At 45.5% G+C, this 19,659-nt stretch overlaps 1 protein-coding gene across 3 annotated transcripts in view; it reads left to right on the top strand.

The window, feature by feature from the left end:
- UBE3A (ubiquitin protein ligase E3A) overlaps positions 1-19,659 on the top strand; it is a 784,873-nt gene that overhangs the window by 261,284 nt on the left and 503,930 nt on the right. For 2 of the 3 annotated variants that reach the window (XM_069636586.1, XM_069636587.1), the window contains one exon: positions 9,240-9,354. In XM_069636586.1, the coding sequence (XP_069492687.1) occupies positions 9,312-9,354 (43 nt within the window). In that variant the 5' untranslated portion in view covers positions 9,240-9,311. Of the gene's footprint in view, positions 1-9,043; positions 9,355-19,659 lie in introns of all 3 variants that reach the window. The other variant, XM_069636585.1, reaches the window with a different exon arrangement.

Here is a 19,659-nt window from a genome sequence, read left to right as displayed (position 1 = left end):
CATAAAAAAGAATGCAGAAAGGTTGGTGCAGAACTGTCACGTGTTTGCAACACAATGTAGGGAAGGGAACAGTGACTCCAACAGGCAGTTTTGGCCCGCCCTCCATGCCATTTGAGGTAATTCATTTTGATTTCATAGAGATGGAGGGGTGCCAAAACTTAAAATACGTCTTGGTGGTGATCTGTGCATTCAATAAGTGGGTGGAGGCATATCCCTTGAAGGACTGCGCAGCAATGAGCACGGCAAAAGTAATGTTGTAGGAGTACTTTTCCAGATTTGGCTTGTCCCGTGTCCTATGGTGTGATAATGGACCACATTTTGTGGGTGCAGTGGAATTACAGATATGTGCTGGTCTTCAGATGAAAGATTCCATAGTTCAAGGCATCCGAGTTCTGCCGGTCTTGTGGAGAGGCACTACGGGATTCTTAAATCAAAGATTAGCAAGATTTGTGCGGGAAGCAAGTTGAGTTGGGTAGATGCATTACCAATAGCACGATTATGCATGCGTACGTCTGTACAGGCTAAAACTGGGCTCTCCCCGTACGAGATTGTGATGGGGAGGCTGGCAAATGTTTGGTGCGCACCTCAGACAAAATGACGTGGTGAGATAGAACATCCTGTGCTTAGTACTTATTGTGGCCTTTTAATGCAGAAATTGTGTTTGATTCATCAGCAGGTGCTGGAGGCATTACCAGTGAGATACACTGGTCCGGGGCACGCGCTAGAGCCAGGAGACTGGGTGCTGCTAAAGAATTTTGAAAGAAAGTCATCCTTAGCACCCAGGTGGCGTGGGCCCTATCAAGTACTTTTGGCGATGCAGACGGCAATACGGGTGGATGGAAGGAAGTCGTGGATCCATGCCAAGAAGATTCCAACTGCACTGAAAGACTTGACTGACACTGATGACCGGAAAGAGACAGCGATCCCAGAAACGAAAGAAACTGTTGCCAGTAAGCAGCCACCTAATCTGCCAAAACGAGAAGTGAAACTCGAAACAAAGCCTGAGACGATTGCCAAATAGGGGGAAGGGCAAAGAGTGCCCCAACGTTGCCCAGCAGAATCGACATCACTGCTGGCCGACGCGAAATCTGCCTTGCAAATACCAGCAGAAACAAATCGTGTACCTCTTTGGCACCCACCAGCACTTGCCAGCACGCCAAAAAACGGATCTACATCATTGGCGCGGCGCACACCAACACCTACAGTAGCACCACAGGCTGACTTTGAGCATGAATCTGGAAGTGCACCGGCACTGTTCACGGATCATACGATACCAGGAGCAAGGCGATACAACTTGCGGCCTCGGAAGACAAAGTGATCCGCAGTTCTTTTTGATGTTTGTCAACCTCTGGTTCAGCTCATGGACGGAGAAGGAACCAGAGGTGTAGAGGAGAGAAGCGTGAGAATTGTGCAAGTCGGACAATTCAAGACTCGCGGCTCCTCGGTGCGAGCATAAAACATTTGTCCGGAACCAGAGCGGACAAGCTGGGTGCACATGATAATAAGGCGATAAGATAACTGATCAAAGGTCCTCAGAGCAGTATACGAAAGGACAAGTGATCTCGCCTAAAAACGAATAATCGAATCCAGGCTAAAAAGGACATGCAGAACTGAACTGTGACAATTCCATTGAACTTATTAACATCAGAGCAAGCGCGACGAAGAGAGAGATCCACAACGAACTGTGATGAGAAAGGACGAAGAGAAACATGCCGGGACCGGTTCCAGCCTCCTCCTGCACCACCATCGCTGAGAATGAATCAATTATAAAGACTGTAAGCTTAAGGAAAACGCATGGTGAAAAGAATTGTATGCTGGTACTGCCAATAATAATGTGCTTTATGAGCGTGGTAGCAGCAATGTCGACAGCCCTAATATTATGGTGGGTGGAAACAATACACCCATTAGAAATGTTTTTACCTATAATCCATATATCCACTACTCAAAGCCCGGTTCAGGTGATCACTTATACCCCGCCCCAATGGAAGAAAGACACAGGGAAGGTTTTGGAAATAACACTTTACTGTTGATCATGAACATGACACATGCAATTCTGAAGAAAACAAATTGCTGGATATGTGCCCATTTACCACAGCATGCATGCTGGAAAAGGAATAGGGTGATATGTGCAGCCCTTACCAGTAAGTTCCGCATGTAGTGCATCTCTAGGTGCAATGTTCTATGGGAAATGGAATGAGAGTAATATGGGTCAATTAGAACCAACATGAATGCGTTTGAGGAGATAATAATGAAGCCTGTGGGTTGTTCCATTTTCCATAAAGCACAAGTAATAGCCCCAGAGCCCACGAGGAAAAGTACACGAAAGATAACACGACAAAATAGACTAGATAGATTGTCCCCACCAGAAAAAACATCTGTAATGACGTTTCGTGTAAGAACAGAAGGGGACAAAGATGCACTTTTCCCATCTTACACTGTGAATTATAGCCCAAGAACTGTCCCTTTTTATCTAAAAAAGAAAGGCTCTTTTTCAGTCGGAAAATATACTGGTTGCATGAATACAGTGGTATTAAAATGGGAAATAGAACCAGTATATGTAGGTGATCCAGTTTATTTTATATGTGGAGAGGAAGCATATCCTTGGTTGCCCAGAAACTGGGGGGTTACATGTTACCTAGGGCTACTGTTCCCAGGAGTATTCCTCTTTGAAACAGCAGCCATGGTCAGATTATCCAGAACTAGAGTCAAAAGGACTGACGTGGGTGTTTTTAATGGCAACTGATGTAGCAAAATCATTCATTCCATTCTTGGGGCAGATAGTGAACTCCTATAATATAAGGCAACTGTCCAGAATCCTAAAAAAATACAATAAACACAACGACAGATATATTATTTAACATAACGTTGGAAGAAAGAGGAATCTGGTTAATGAAGCTGCAAAATAGAATGGCTCTCGATGTGTTCCTGGTTGATCGTGGGGGAATTTGCAAAATAGTGGGCTCAGCATGTTGCGTTTGTCTGACTATTCCCCCACGATCTTTGAAGCAATAAAGAAAATGCACGTCCTAAGATCTGAACTCCGTACAGGAGAAGGGAGCTGGGGAATAGGATCTTGGTTTTGGGGAATACTACGTTCTTGGGGATGGAAGTTGATCTCAATATTAGTAGTGGTGTTTGGAATATTCCTAACGTGTTGTTGTTGTATACATTGTTTACCTATAGTTTATGCCGAGGTAACTGAGGGATGTACGGAAGGATGTATGCATATGATGACAAAGAAAAAACAACCCCATGATCGAACTGACCCAGACCCAAATGAGATAAGAGCAGTAAAAGAGTTGATGGCAATAGATATTGAAGAAGACAATGTCTACGATAGCATGCAAAATTTAGACATAATTACTTCAGATACATCATCACTAGAGGAGGTTTCAATAAATAGATGAGACGTTTGGCATACGGCCAAAGGAGGGTTTGTCAGTCTATAAAAATGGATACCTCTACTTTGTGACCGCAAACGCATTTTGGTGACCGTGGGCCAACCGTCTCATGCACGATATGACAGAATCTAGGTTTTCAAGTTTGCCAATGAATGGCCATTTTGATGTAACAAGAATCGCCATTTTGTTTTCTAACCATTGCTCATTGCTTTCTGTTCCCATTGCTTTGCAGTATATTTTCCTCTTACACTGCTCGACTATAAAACATTGTTGTCTGTATGTGAAAATGACAAGGCCGCAGGGCCGAGAGAATAACAAGAGTTCGCTGAAACACAAACGTAGGCAGCGCCAGGAAGAATGCCCGGCTCCCTCCCGAATGTAGCCTTAAAGCAGAGCTGCAGGGCATTTAATCATTTCAACACTGCCAGCCAGTCTCGTTATATGGTAGAATATGTTACAATAATACTGCTAAAGGCTTGAATTATGCTTTTCTTATGGCCCCCCTTTTGCTGAGCCCGCTAGAGCGTGTCGGCTCCCAGGACGCGAATGGCACCTAATGGATAGCAAGGTCCGGAATGCAACTCTTCTCCCCCCCAACCCCCCGTATGTAGCTTGCTTCCAAGAACAGAAGCGCTGTGTTCTATTCAACAACTGAAAGATGCCTTCGCACTCACAAATTGCAAATTGTTACTAGAATAGATGTTTGAAGGTGTCATAGTAGTCGGAGATGTCCATCATCACACCAAGTTCAAAGAAACCCAATAAGGGGGGGTGTTAAACATATCATAGCTGATTGTTTGATATGCATTTTGTATATATGTAACTGATGTACGTAATTCACTCTCTTGCGTCACTCGAGGTCTAGAGATGCACGTCGCGGGGCGTGAGACAGAGTTGGCCAACTGAGACTTTTGCTTTTCAATAAACCCTAGCTTTGGGAATACAACCTCATGTCCGGCGTATCTATCGTGTGTGGTGACTCGCCTTGTTTCGATAGACATCAGGGTCCCTTAGGGGCCCCTTTCATACCCAGAGTCTTTAGCTCACCATCTTTCACAGAGAAGAAATATCCCAAACGTATCAGTCCTTGTCCTGCCCTGGGGCAGTCCAGCACCAAAATGCTAGGCAATTCTCCTCTGAACAAGAGCACCAACAGCATCCCCAGACACGTGTTTCGGTCTGGTTGGACCTCATCAGTAGGGAGGAGCTGTGCTTCTCTAGGAAAAGTGAGCAAGGGGTCCACGTCTTGATTCCCCTAGTAACTTTCCAATGCAGGAGTCTGGGGGGAGCTGGCTGTCCTGATTGGACAGCCACACTGCCCCTTTCTGTAAACTGCAGGGAGAGTTTGCAGAAGCTGTGCTGTTGTTCTTGTTAAATACTCCGAACCTGGAAGCTGCTGACAAGTCCACCACTGGAAGATGATGAAAAGACGTCTGTAGTGATTTCCAGCAAATGGAGAGCATGATCTGTAATGGGAGCCTGATGCAACCCTTTCTTCCAATCGACATGTGGGTTCCGAATGAGACTCCTAACCAGTGGCTGGCTAGGTCCACTAGTCTCAAGACCTACGTTTTGAACCATCCCACGATATGCTGCAACCTTGCTGGGCTGCAAACTGCCAGTACCCTGGGACCTTGAGCCTAAGTGCGGTGCATGGTCTTCCGAATTCGGCCAAAACTTTGGACTCCTGCTGGCTCTCCAGAGACCTGATTTGAAACCTTGAAGTCCCCTAACCAGAGTGCAGGACCAGATTAGTGACCAGAATCCAACCAGCGATATTAGTTCATCGGTCTTCTGTAAAAAGGCGCCAAAACCGCAAGAATCTGTGAAGAAACCTTTGCTGGAAGCCTCCTTTGACGACTTCTGCTGCAAGTTCCCATCCGGTTCTTTCATCTCCAGACCAAGAATCCAGGGACGGGGTACTTTGCTGCTGCATTCTGAAGGCATCCACTCCAAAGCTCTTCTTTTCTCCTAAGGTACTGTATGGGCTTGGGTAATACATACCTTGATTCTGGTGTGCATCCTTTTGTCCATATAACTTGCCCAGGGCTAATGCTGGAACGCATATAGGGAGCCTCCTGTGAAGTCCCTGAACACTTAAACTCTGAAGCTAATGCTTGTTTAAGAAGATATCCTCTGAAACTTTGACTTTCCTGCAACTGAATCCTATCCTGACCTGCCTACAGCTGGCATCTAGACCACTAGGGTCCCTCTTCTGCCCCTGAGAACTCATGCTATATACTAGGGAAGGACTTTATAAGATAAGGATTCTGTCTTGAAAGTATAACCAGTGTAAAAGTACTTGCTAAAGAAGTTAGTGTGGTAACTGTATCTCTGTGAAAGAAGCTAGTGTCATTAGGTTTATGCTTACCTTTGAGTAGCATTCTGCTCCTCTTAAAAGTTAGTGTTTTCCCTCCTTCTGAAAAGTAACAGGTATTTGTACTGTTTTATTATTCTTAATTGAATGAGTGTAAAAGCTTACCAATAGGGTTTACCTAAAACGGTCCCATAGTTAATACTTCGCATTGAATTGCTTGTAGCCCCTCTTAAGTGTATAGGTCTTAACTTTTTATTAGCTGCTGCTCTTCTAAACTTGTAACTGTGGGTTGTGCTTCCCAGAATTGCTTTGGTGCGATTCTAATATAGTTTCCTAAAGTTCTTACTTACCTCAGAAATGGTATTCTACACTTCGTAAAAGCATACTGGGGATAACTAGCTATTAGATTAGGGGATAGATATTACCAATAGGTCAATTACTTACCTTGAAATACATTGGGCCTCATTAGGACCCTGCCGGTCCGGAAACAACGTTGGCGGTAAATCCGCCACCACCATTCTTTCCGGACCGGCTGATTCAGAGTTCTGCAGGTGGGAGGTGTCGCTCCCGCCATGTCTGACCTGGCGGGAGTTAACCCCACCCGCCTGCAGGGGGAAATGGAAAGACCGGCTGTCATAGACGGAACCAGTGTTTCCATTGTCCCCATCCCCATGGAGTCCTGACTCCATGAGAATGGAGCTTTACAGAATTCCGCCTCCAGAATTACCGGGTCACTGGGGTTGTAATGCACCAGTGATTCCGGCATTCATGGAGGCGGAATGGAATTACCGTTCCAGCAGCAGCCTGCCGGTTTTACCGGCTCGGCTCTCGCCAGACTCGTAATGAGGCCCATTGTGTCTTAAAGTGCAGTTGGGTTTTGCTTTCCCTGATTTGCTTGGTGCATTCTAAAATAGTTGAGCGTTAATACTTTCATTGATTAGCTTGAGGCCCCTCCAGAAGGTAGGAGTTTTACTAGCTCTTGGCCCCTCCAGAAGGGAGTTGTTTTTACTGGCTCTTAACAATTAATGTTGTAAGGTTTATACTTGTAACAGGGTTCGTTTATTATGTGATTTCTGTAACTGAGACTGACCGGGTCTGCTCGAATTACTGATTGTATTCTGAAAGTATATGTAACTGACTAGCTGACTGCCATTCTGAATTTGTTGTAGGTTTGAGTAACTTGGACTGCTGATTGTATTCTCAAGAAGTTTATACTTTGGGTTGTAACCCATAAGTAATTAGTTGGTTTTTATAATGGCGTTTATTTGAAGTTGATAGTACTTACCTTTCCCAAGATTTATGTTGGTCTACTTGTATTGAAATAAACAATTTTATTTTACAATACATAGTGTTTCAGTGTTTCTTTGGACCAAGCTACAGTCCTCTCTCCCTCTTAAAATAAGCCTGGCTGCTCTGTCCATGCTACCACACTTTCAGGTGGTACTGCCTTATACTAAGAGTGGAGCTTATGTAATGCCTCAGATATGGTTTTTATGAAGTCTGGTAGGAAAAACTGTCCTAACGGGGCTCCAGGCACCAAAACGTGGCCATTTCTTACAGCCTCCGTGCTCATGCTGAGAGAGCAAAAGCGGCTCTGGAAGAATTCAAGAGGTAAGTTCCCGAGGACAGGAAGTCCTTGCCAGGGACCACCACGTGGTCCTTGCTTTCTGCTTTTTGTAGGCATTGCTTGACCATCAGTTTTGAACGCAGTACTGCAAAACCTTTTTGGTTAGTTTAGTTCCAGCCTTCCCAAACCAGGTGTCGTTGGTTAATCTTCCAAAAGTATGGAGGAAGAGGAGTGGGCCTTTTGAGTAAGTTAAGTTGCGGACCGTTGTGATTCTACTACTCGTACATGGGCATCCTTCCGTACACTCTCACCTTCCCTGCTAAAAGTAGGTTTCAGTCAGGCTCCGCCTAGATGGATGGAAAAGGACCAGCATGATTAAGCTGGAGGAGATCCCCAGAAAGTTGTGGTCGTGTACGGTTTCGCTGATTCAAGGTAATTGTTTTTATGCTAAAAAAATGGCTCATATATGGTCCCCAAGCAAGAGAACGCTCAAAAATATGGATGAAGGGGGATTATGCCCCCTTCAGTATACAAGCGATGGCAGCGGATTGACCAATAATGCATTTTCATGTGATTGAGTCTATGGTGGTGTTTTAGGTGTGGAAGTCATAAATCCTCTGAATTTTTACAAATAGATTCTAGTATGTTTCTTATATTGGTTAGTATTTTGAAATTATTTGGGATCAGGGTGTCCAGGAAAGTGGTGAAACTATAATTGAATCAGGTTTCCGTTCGACCCAATGTGTAGATCTGCATTTCCCCAATGTGAGCGATATATTTAGAATATTATTTCATGTTTGTTTATTCTTTTTACTCTCGCTCCCGTGTAGTGCACTTTCCCCTTCCCACCTGATCTCAATGTCACCTGGCCTAGTAAGATCGTTTGTCCATGTCTGCCCTCTGTTACCCGTCTCTTGCCTGGTCGCGCCTTGAAACACTTGTGCATAAGTGCGTTATAAATGCCATACAACGCATCATATCAATGCCCAATCTAGATTTAAAGTAAAACGATTTTTAGGGAGTAAAAGTCCGAATACCCAATTTTAGACAAGTTAAAGCAGTTCTTAATTGAACAAAATTGCATTTTTTCTTGTAACCATAACTTTTTATTAAACTTGGAATTTATTCCTGTAAATGAAGACACATTTTTATCATAGGTGATGTTGGCATTATGCTATAGGTCCTATTTGTGAAAGGTGCAGCTCATGTACATTGTCAGAGCAATGCAGATGGCATAAAGGATCACGCTCGTTTTTTTTAGATTCTTTCGGAAACTTCAAGGCCTAATAATGACTACTGTATTCCCTTGTTCCCTTCCCGCCATGAAGCGCTTTGAAGCACTCCACTTGTGTATAAGGGCTGTATAAATTTACAATTACAATGTAGACCTGATAATCTTATTTTCCATGTTGGTAGTATTGACCTGCTTTTAGGAAAGAACAAAGGCAGGCACGACACTTACGTGGAGCCCCTTTTGCTTTGATATTTTTTGTAATTTTATAATTTTCCTTAGGTATTTTTTCAGGATTCCTTTTGGGGAATGCCAATTTTTTAATAACATATGTTGTGGCTCGAAGTCTTCTCGGAATCTAAATATATTTTTCAAATTACAAAATGTGTTTTTGTTTATGCAAATAGATGTTCTTTGAGTGAAAATGTTTACTGTACAGTGCATGACTAATCCCTGATTTACTAATACTGTGAATGGGCTTATGAAAGCTGTACTAATCCTTGTGCTTGTTTGAATGTTTGGTACAGGAAGCGAGCAGCTGCCAAGCATCTAATAGAACGCTACTACCACCAGTTAACTGAGGGGTGTGGAAATGAGGCCTGCACGAATGAGTTTTGTGCTTCCTATCCAACGTTTCTTCGTATGGATAACAATGCAGCAGCCGTTAAGGCCCTCGAACTATATAAGATTAATGCAAAACTCTGTGATCCTCATCCCTCCAAGAAAGGAACGAGCTCCGCGTATCTTGAAAACAACTCTAAAGGTGTCCATACCATCTCCTATACTGGTAGAAAAATGAACAAAAAGGAAGTGCACGGTCCAAGGGATGACTTTAAAGGTAAGGATTCGTGTAACTGCAAATAGTGTAATTTCTACTGTTTCCCGTGTTTGTTACAGTGGGACGCATGGTTACAACTTTTTTGAATGCCAAGTATGATAGGTTTTGGAAAATTGGAGCACGTTCTGTTGACTAAAACGCTTTAGAAAGTCTACAAAATATTTAGACACTTAATTTCAAAGGGTAACAGCATACAATAGCGGTTACCTAATTGCAAGCGCCACAGGAAGGCCTGACAAACGACAGGAATCGCCATCAAAGAGAGTGCTGGGACTGAAAAGACGCAGAAGGTTCAATGCAGGGTTCGAATGCACAAGGGCCAAATAAACCAATATGTAGTGGTTGTGGCTACATCCCTTTGACCCCGAATTCATCTCTTTGCTGATGTCATAAAGGAAAAGCCAATCCTATAGTGGCAACGGTAACAGATGTAAAAAAAAACGTTAATGAAAGTCACATTAATGCTCTGAGTTATTGTATATTTTCTCTAAAAACGATTGCCTCTTTTGTACCCTTATGATTTTTGGCACTTGTATGATCTTGTCTGCACTAGAAGTCTTTTTAATTTTTTTTAAATATTTTGCTTCAAGCAACCCTCTACACTGAATGCAGTACTTATTTCTGCCAGCAGGATAGTTGTTGCCAGGAAATTTGGCAGGAGCACTGCAATTCTCTAATCTGCATTACTGCAGGTCAAAAATCAGGATATGCTTCTAAGTGGAATGCATACAATCCACACAGCGATTTGTGTAATAATTCCTTGTGCAGCTATATTTGGCTGTAATGCGCTCTCTCCATATTTGTAAAACCAAAATTCCAACATGCTGATATTCTGTTAAGTTAGAGCTGATTATAACATCTTTGTCCTTACTGTTTACAGCAGGGTTGTGACTGACTTTGTTTTGTAGGTTTTACATATGCTCTGTATATTCTGTAACATTCTATAGGCTTCATACTTGATGACTGTGATCTGCAGTTTAATGTTCGCGCTATAATCAATTTTAATGTAAATGACATTTTAGCAGATAAAGATTAACAAATTTGCTTGAAGAATAAATAGTGAGCAAAGATGCAGTCAAGAACTCCACGGACGGATTTGAAGATGGCCGCCTAGGGAGCAGTACGCGTCGCCCCACGCTCCCGACCTGCGTTGTGCTCCAATCCCGTCCACAGCATTAGCAGCCCTTCCTGGCATCTGGCCGGACCTGCAGAGGCTCCTTGGAAGAGCTCGGTTCACCTTGATTGCAGACACGCCCGGGAGGGACCGAGGCGGCCGCGGCTGGAGCTGGGGCGCCCCTGCAGCTCGGAGCCAGAGTGCCCTGTTGGAGTGCGGGCTGAGCCGGAACGCAAGGGCTGCAGGGGGTCCCTGGGGCACGTCGGCAGGCGCCCGCCGAGTGGTTGGTGTCCCCCTCCCCTCCTCGAGTCCCGATTCGCCGTGCGGGGAGGGCTTCTGCAGGTGGGGTGTTGCGAGCCCCTCTCCCCTGGAGCTCCGCCTGACTGGCGTGCCTCGGCCGGCCGGCATTGGAAGGTGTGGGGGTGGCCCATGGCTCGGCCCTTGTGGTCTTCGGTTCGGCCCCAGAGAAGTTGGAGTGCCCCCCACCCCACCCCCCAGAGGATTGCGAGGACATTTGGGCGTCCTGCTTTGCCCCGCAGGCGGCTGCGCACGTGGAGCATCTCTGCTCCCCTCCATGGAGGCATATCCTTAGAGGTGAGGAGGGGGGGCAGGTGGACTGAGGGGGGCCCCAGAACTGAGATTGTTGTGGAAGGCGGCGGGGGATGTCCTCATTGGGCTCCCTGCGTGGCGGGGACGTGAGGACTCCGGGGGCCGGGGCGAGGAGCAGCTCCCTTAGCTATTGGTGGGACGCCCTGAAGGCCACAATTAGGGGAAAGATCATTGCAATTAAAGCTAGAAGGGAACGGGAACTGAGGTTGGAGGAACTATGTTTGGAAAAAAGACTTAAGGAGGTTATGGCTCGCATGGGCACGGGAGTGTCGGCAGCCACCAAAAAGGAATACAGGGCTGTGCGAGGTCAGTTAAACCTCATACAAACAAGAGCGGCGAACGTAGCCTCCTCCGTCAGCGACAAAGATACTACGTCAAAAGCACCAAAGCTGACCGTTTGCTGGCCAGAAGGTTACGTAAGGAAGCAGGCGACAAGACAATAATAAAAAAATTAAAGGGTGAGGGAGTTTTGCTTGCGTCGAATTCTGACATTGAAGCTCAATTTACTAAATTCTACACTGCCCTCTATAGTTAAAGCTTCCCCGATTGCTCAGATCAGGAAGCATATTTGCGGGATGTTGGCATCCGACGTTTATCGCAGGACGATAGGGACGCGCTGGAACTCTAGATCACGGCGGATGAGGTGAGGAGAGTTATTAATAACCTTCCATCCAGCAAAGCCCCGGGTCCTGATGGGTTTGTCGTTGAATTTTACAAGACCCATAAAGATTTCCTGATTCCAATTCTTACTAAACTGTTTAATTGCATGGGGGCGACTGGTTTTCTCCCCAATTCTATGAATGAGGCCAAGGTAATCTTGATACATAAACGGGGCAAAGATCCGACGGACTGCGCGTCATACAGCCCTATTGATTTACTTAACGTGGACGCCAAGATTCGTGCTAAGATTCTAGCTAACTGCCTTGAATCCATCCTTCCCTAAGTTAATTCACCGCGACCAGTTGGGGTTTAAAAAGGGCAGACAAACCTCAGATAATGTGAGACGGCTGGCACACCTGGTTGAAAAGTCTCAGAAAAAGAACATCCCGCTCCTTTTTTTGGCGATCGACACCGAGAAGGCTTTTGATCGGGTTGAGTGGGGCTTCTTGTTTGCAGTCTTGGGTCGAATGGGGTTTGGCCCGGGTTTTACTACTCGGATAAGAGCGAACTACCGAAATCCTGTTATACGTCTTGCAATTAATGGCCAAGTCTCCGCTCCGATACCGGTGGGACGAGGCACCAAGCAGCGCTGTCCGATGTCGCTGCTCCTTTATGCCCTCCACCTTGAACCGTTCTTGGAGACGGTGAGAGAGGCTGATGTTGTCAAGGGAATCCCATTTTGGGGGGGTGGGGGGTTCATAAGATTGCGGCCTTTGCTGATGATATTCTCATTGACTCACCTGACCATCTCACTGCAAGCAGTGGGAAGAGAGCTTAACAGATTTGGGCAGGTAGCAGGCCTAAAAATTAATATCCATAAGTCTGAGGCGCTTCCCCTTACCTTGTCATCGTCCGCCATTCAAGACCTCAGAAAGGTTTACGACTAGGTGGGTGGACTCCTCACTGAAGTACCTGGGTATCCAGCTGACCAAAGCTGTGGAGCACTTATATACAGCAAATTACCCTCCGCTTCTTTAGAAGGTGAAATCCAAGCTGGTCGACTGGGGTCCCCTGGAGATTTCTTGGTTGGGTAGAGTCAATACTTTAAAGATGGCAATTCTTCTACTGCTCCTTTATCACTTTGCGGCCCTACCGGTCCCTGTCCCTATTTCTTCCAAGCCCTGCAGAAAATAACTAGTAGGTTCGTATGGACCCAAAAGCGTCCAAGGGTAGCAGCTTCCACGATGAAGGCATTGCCGGAAAGAGGTGGATTAGGGGAACCTGACTATATAGAAGCCCAATTGAGGGTAATTAGGGACTGGCAAAGGGATGACGGAGGCAAGGTGTGGAGGTCGGTGGACAGGGCAGTGGTGGGGAGGGACCTGGAGGGGGTCCTGTGGGTCCCAAAGCAAGACAGGCCAACCAGAATGTACTGTAGTACAATAACGTCAACAGGGGAGGCCTGGGATCAGGCCATTGTGAGAGCTCAGATCACCTCCTTCCCATCCCCGTACTCACCCCTGCATGGTAACCCACAATTCTCCCCAGCAGCCTCATATGACCCGAGCTTCGACCCATGGTTTTTGGGTGGTTGCTGGATGCTGCGAGATATGCTAAAGGGGGGTGAGGTGAAGCAGTTCGAGCAGTGTAAGAAGGACTTTGGAGTGGGGGAGAAGCAGAGATTCTCATACCTCCAGATCAGGCACTGGCATTCCCATCCATCAGTAAAGCAGGCGGGTTCTCGCTCTCTTACCCACTTTGAAAAATTTCTAGATACTGAGTCGGGTGATAGGGGTGATCTCCATTTACAGACTAATGAAAAGCCAAGAACCTATACATTCCAAGAACTGTATGAGTAAAGCATAAAGGAACAGCAATGGCTTAGGCTGTGGTCCCAAATCCCGAAACTTGCAAGGTCTATTCAAATCCGCATGATCTTGGTGTAGCTCCTACTGAGATGGCACCGCACCCTCCTTAGGTTACATAAAATGTTCCTCACGGTTTCAGAGAAATGTTGGAGGGAATGCGGTGCTGCGGGCTCATGGCCCCACATATGGTGGGATTGCCCGAAACTTGATGTATTCTGGTCGCAGGTTCAGCGGGCTACTGCCCAGGTGTTGGGGCTTCGGCAGTCTGGTGATAGGGGGTAGGGACTTGTTGGGCCTGAATGCGGTCTTCACAACTCTGCCCTCTAAAGCCGATCGTAAATTATATGTGATAATGATATTGTTTGCTGCATTGGTCTTAGCTAGAAAGTGGAATTCAAAGGTCCCTCCACAGGAGCACGAGTGGGTCGCGAAACTCTGGACATTGGTCGCAACGGAATGGCTAACCTACTCGATCCAGGGATGTTGTATGTGCTTTTATACAGACTGGGCCAGTTTTCTGTTATTAGGGAGGGTGCACGCCGTGCCTGGTGCCCCAAGGCGATGGAACTACTGGGCATAATCTGCCCTCAGGACGATTACCTTGACCGTTGTTCATGCCTCCATCTCATTTGTTGATTTCGAGCCATCTCTGAATCCATGGGATCTGGGAGGGGACGGGGGGGGGGGGGTAGGGTGGAGTGGGGTGGGTTAGGGGATAGGTTGTTTTTCTTGTTACTCTTCTTTGAAAATCTGCTAATAAATATTTATTGAAAAAAAAGTACTCCATGGACACTGGAAAAGTGACCATTTATGAAAGCTACGTTCCTAGACAGCTCCAAGACTTTGGAAACCATAGCCCTAATCTAAAATCTCTGCAGTGCAGAATAATCACATAATCAAACATTTAAGACTCATCAGACATTGGGATTGTCGAGGACTAAACAAATGCATAATTTGTCACAGCAAGGATACACATAGTACGAGAAGTATTTTCTGGGATGCTGAAAGGGGAGGTTTAGGGCACAGAATGACCTGCGATATTGAGCTGTACTTGGTCTTACCAGGAAAACACTGAACACACATCAGGCGTCTGTCCCACCTTTGAAGGGCGACAGGAAATAAATATTGTTAATTGTTGCTTACAGCACACATACTGAGATATACTAGGACATGGAAAACAGGTGGCTACAGATTAACACTGTGGCTCATATATTACCAATCTGATAAGGATTAAATACTGAAACATTTAGCTGGGTGCAACCTCTAGCAACCGCTGTGATTTCAAAGTACATGGAGAACCATTGATGTCACAAGAAGCAGCTAATTCGAAGGGGATCAAAAGTAAGCTATCGCAAAATTAAATCTGCTCCTTCAAATTCCATGGAGCAAAACTAAATCTTCCTCAGGAGGATCACAAATGCTCAAAGGCAATCTGTCACTGTGGTTATAGCTAGTTCGTTCTCTTAATTTTTAGTTTGACATTTATTACAGAATATTTTTGTAGCATGACGATTCTAGTATCCTTTTTTTCTTTTGGGTCCGCTCAAGCCTTCAAGCATGTTATGTTCCTGGGGTAAGATTCTTGAGGTTTTTGGTCTGTCATTGTCACCTTCAACCACAGCATACAGTGTCTCCAACACTGCATGCATTGTGATGGAAAGTTGTCCAATTGCGTGGACGGTGCTTGTATTGCTTGGCGTGTTATCTTGACACTTGATGTTCGTTCTGGAAGGGTGAGGCTCAGGAAACACATAATTTCAGCTCAGTCTTTTCCAGGCTTCGTTAAAAGAGTAGATGAAAAATTGCCTCAAGGCTTTCTATTCAAAATTATGTAGGAGGCATGCCACCACTTCCTCTGCTGTTTCAGGTGTGGTTTAAAAAAAAAAACTGGACTGTCTGAGTTAACCACCAGAACCACTTCCCAGGTTGTCTGCCAACAGCCTGCACTGAATACAATTTTGCCACTTAGTGTGGTTGTAAGCCCTATGGCATTGTACACCTGTCTTGAGGTACAAGCTCTGATACGAAGGGGCCGGATGGTGATGGTCCCAGATCAGTAATATCAGTCCCAGTAAATGTGAGAGTGCTACCAAAAAAGGTTCATAATTTGAACCCATTCTTGCACAGTAAGGGAGGACTTTTAAATGATTTACTTCTCTTATTATGGGATAGACATCATGGTGGGTGATTCCATACAGGGTTCTGGTTGTAGATATGACCCTAGAGGACTGCAGGACGGACTTCTACACTCATAGTAAGGACTTTGAAGGTGGTTCTTCTGAAGTAAAACTCCTTACTAGAAAATCGTTAGCCAATGTAATACATTTTGCTGACTTAATGTAAGCAGATGCTGCTTTAATATATCTTGCTATGTCGCAAGGATAGAGACCTATTCTCCAATTTACTCTAGGTTCCTACCATTCCGGGTCTTTAGAATCGGCAATTGATTTAGTTTTCACACCTTCCTCTGTGAAGCCAAGCACTGTTGAACACAAAAGGAATTTCAAGCACCAAACCAAGGTTTGCTTTTTTTCCTTAAAGAATAAAATCCTGTGGATTATTTTTTCAGAGCTGCGATGAATAGAAGTAATTTGGTCCAAAATACCCTTTCTGCCAATCTGGACAGAAAAATAAAAAGGATGGGCCACAGTGGGAAGAAGTTGCGCTCTACTTGAGAAGAGCGCTTTAGAGTTGCTAATTTAACTTACGTCTTTAGAAAGATTGTTGAAATTGGAACACATTGAAAAAATGTTTCTTCTGTATGCTCAATGTGTGCAATTTTGAACAAACGCAGGCACTGTCAAAGGATTTTGACTGATGTAGCTGTTATTGAAGCAAGAGAATCCCTTTCTGGTTCTTTTCCGGTCCTGTCTTATGCATCCATCTCCCCGGTGGTCGAAACTACCCCTCTGGGGATTAAACTGATGACATACAAGGAATGAAGACTTTCATACTGTGGGTGGGCTCAAAGCAGAAGAGAGAGAGGCCAGATCTGAGTGGCAAGTAAAGGGGTTCCTTTCAGAGAGAGCCATGTTTTAGCCCTAGACCGGTACAGAGGAATAGATTGCTGTTTCTAGTGCTGAATAACACCTTTTCCTTTCAAAAGACCTTTGTTGGAGTGACTTTAGAAATGAAAACTGTCATTTTACTGTGCTAATTGTTGGTGCAAGCCACTACTATTGAAGCATTCACCTGAAAGTGTTGCTTATGTTTCCCATTTGTGTTGGTTAGTCTAACATAGTATTTACTTACCTTTGTACGTATATAAAATACAGGTATATTCGAATGGATTGTGTCCTCCCACGTATTCCTCATCTTGTGATAATTCATTTTGCCAGCTTCGCTGCTTCGGAAAAACTTTTTCGGCAGAGGGCGTTGTGCTCGAGGTTGTGGCGTCTAATGTCCCTCGACAGGCTCTGTACCGTGTCGACGTCACTGATGGTATCACTGATGGTATAAATAGCTCGGGCCGCGCCTGTTGGCTTCAGTTCCGTTTTTCCGATTGCTTCGCTCTCGTGTATGGCGTGTTTCTAGATTTTTCTGTCAAGAAAATGTCTTCATCGACCGCTTCGACTTCGAAAACTGGGTTTAAGAAGTGTATCGACTGCGGGTCGAAGATGTCTATCACCAATCCTCACCGGATCTGTCTTTGGTGTCTGGGCTCAGACCATCGAACAGGCGACTGTGGCTCCTGTCAGTCAATGACTGAGAAGGACCTCTGTGAGAGGAAAAGTAAGTTAGCGGTGTGGTGGGAGGCGTCAAAGGGCTCTTCGAAAGCCTGGTCTAAAATAGATAAGAAATCGGAACGTCATAAAAAACATTCGAAGAGATCCCGATCTCGTAGCAGGTCGAGACGATCTTCTTCTAAAAAGCTCAAAAGGAGACATAGATTTTCATCGTCCGATTAATTGACGGAATTGGTTCGATGTCCGACTAAATCGGATTCCCCTTCACAATGGGAAAGCTTTAGGAGAAAAATGATGCAGGTCTTTGAGAATGCGGCCTCGACCCCCTCAAAGACACCTCAGAAAAGCCAGACCCCGGTTGCTCCATTGGACGACGCAGGGAAGTCTGGAACTACGACTGTAAAGCCTAGTAGTACCCATAAATCGCGAGTCAACAAATCGTCGAGATCTTCGAGGATCGAGTGTTTCTCTGATTCCTCTTAAAAACAAAAGTTGTCGGAGTCGAGCGCAACTTCGACACCATTGGCGCCGACCGCTCCGACGACGAAGCCTATATTATCCTCGACGCCGTTGTCGAAGGCTTCGTCGAGTGCGTCGAAGGTTCATTGGACCCCCTCGAAGAAAACGCTGATTCCTTCGACAAAAAATCAGGAGGAAGAGAGAAGGTTTACACCTTTACCAAAATCGGACTTCTTTAGGTCCATGTCTTCAGTTTTTGAAGAATCTGGCTCACATGATGAGGTCACTCCTTTTGGAGTAAAATATCGCATTAAACAAGTTCCAGAGGAACTGATAAATCCTGAGACAAAAATGAGAGTCCTATCTGAAGCTCTGCATTCTGCTAGTGGTGTGGACACATCACCCGAATTGGGGTTTGCTACACCTGATCCTGCAAAACATGCAGACTCAGGGTACAGGAATTTGATGAGTAGGGTGATTGAATATATGGGTTGAGAAAGAGCCTCCCTTAAGTTTGAACAAGACGATATGGCGGACATCATAGTCCGGGGACCCCGGAAAGACCCAGTTCTCCCTTTCCATAGGGCGCTCCAAAGGACAGTTGAAAAGAACTGGGAAAAACCTGATAGGATTGCTGCAGTAGACAGCAATCTCCCAAAGAAGTACAGAACTTCTACTTCTGATCCCGAATACCTGTGTAGACACCCTACACCAGAAAGTCTGGTTATTCAGGCCGCTACTACTTCCAGGCAGACGGCATACCCAACCATACCTCCAGACAGGGAGGACAAAAAGCTTGATGCCTGGGCTTGTAAAGTGTTTACTTCGGGTAGCGTGGCCTTGATATCGACCAATGTCACCTGTACCCTGGCCAGGTTCTTGCATACCCTGTGGGAATGCATTTCGGCGGTGGCTGAACATATTCCGGAAGGTGAGGAAAGGGAAGGCTTCCTGAATATAGTCAATGACGGGAAGGAGGCAATGGGGGAATGTCTCCAGTCTGGACTGGATACTGCTGATAGTATTAGCAGGTCCATGGCATCAAGCACAGTGCTACGCAGATTTGCGTGGTTGAGAAAGTCTGGGTTTGCACCAGATTTGCAGACCAGACTTCTCAACCTGCCCTTTGATGGCTCGAGGCTGTTTGGTAGTAAGGCTGATGATCTTAGTGCCTCCATGTGACAGCCTCAAAAACCCTAGTTGGGCTCATTTTCCTGGAGGGGTCGCCCATTTTGATACTACTCCTCTGTTGGTAGAAGAAGACAGGCTTTTCAAAGGGACAAGAGGAATGTCACTCGTGGTGGACGAGCAAAGACTACAAAGCCATCTTCAGGAACAGCATCTATGCCCTCAGCAGCTCCTGCAGCCGCCTCCAAATCTGAGTTCTTATACAAAACGCCAGTGGGAGGCAGAAACTCTCAGAATCTGAAAGAATGGCAGGGCATTACTTCAGATGCTTGGGCACTGGAAACAGTAGCTCAAGCTTACTGCCTTCCCTTCTTAAAAAGACCTCACGATCATCCACCGGGAGCCAGCTCTACCAAAACTCAAGACCCACTCCTTTTGCAGGAAATGTTAAGCCTGCTAGAGAAAGGTGCAATAGAACAGGTACCTGTAGTGGAGAGGAACAAAGGTTGGTACTCCCCTTATTTTGTTATCCCAAAGAAGGACGGAGGATTGAGACCCATCTTGGACTTAAGAAAATTGAAAAAGTTCCTCAGGAAGGACAAGTTCAAGATGGTAACCCTTTCTCAGATCTTTCAGGCTCTCCAGCTCCAAGACTGGTTGGTATCATTGGACCTTCAGGACGCTTATTTTCATGTGCCAATCCATCCCAAGCACAGAAAATACCTGAGGTTCACAGTTGGCGGCTCTCACTATCGGTTTCGAGTTCTGCCATTTGGGCTGACCTCCGCTCCAAAGGTTTTCACCAAGCTGATGGCGGTAGTGGCAGCGAGTCTCAGGAGAG

Source organism: Ambystoma mexicanum, chromosome 7p (genome assembly GCF_040938575.1).
Source record: "Ambystoma mexicanum isolate Mex_15411 chromosome 7p, UKY_AmexF1_1, whole genome shotgun sequence".
Lineage (NCBI taxonomy): Eukaryota > Metazoa > Chordata > Amphibia > Caudata > Ambystomatidae > Ambystoma > Ambystoma mexicanum.
The sequence above is the reverse complement of the archived record's forward strand: the minus strand, read 5'-3'. Positions and strand labels throughout refer to the sequence as shown.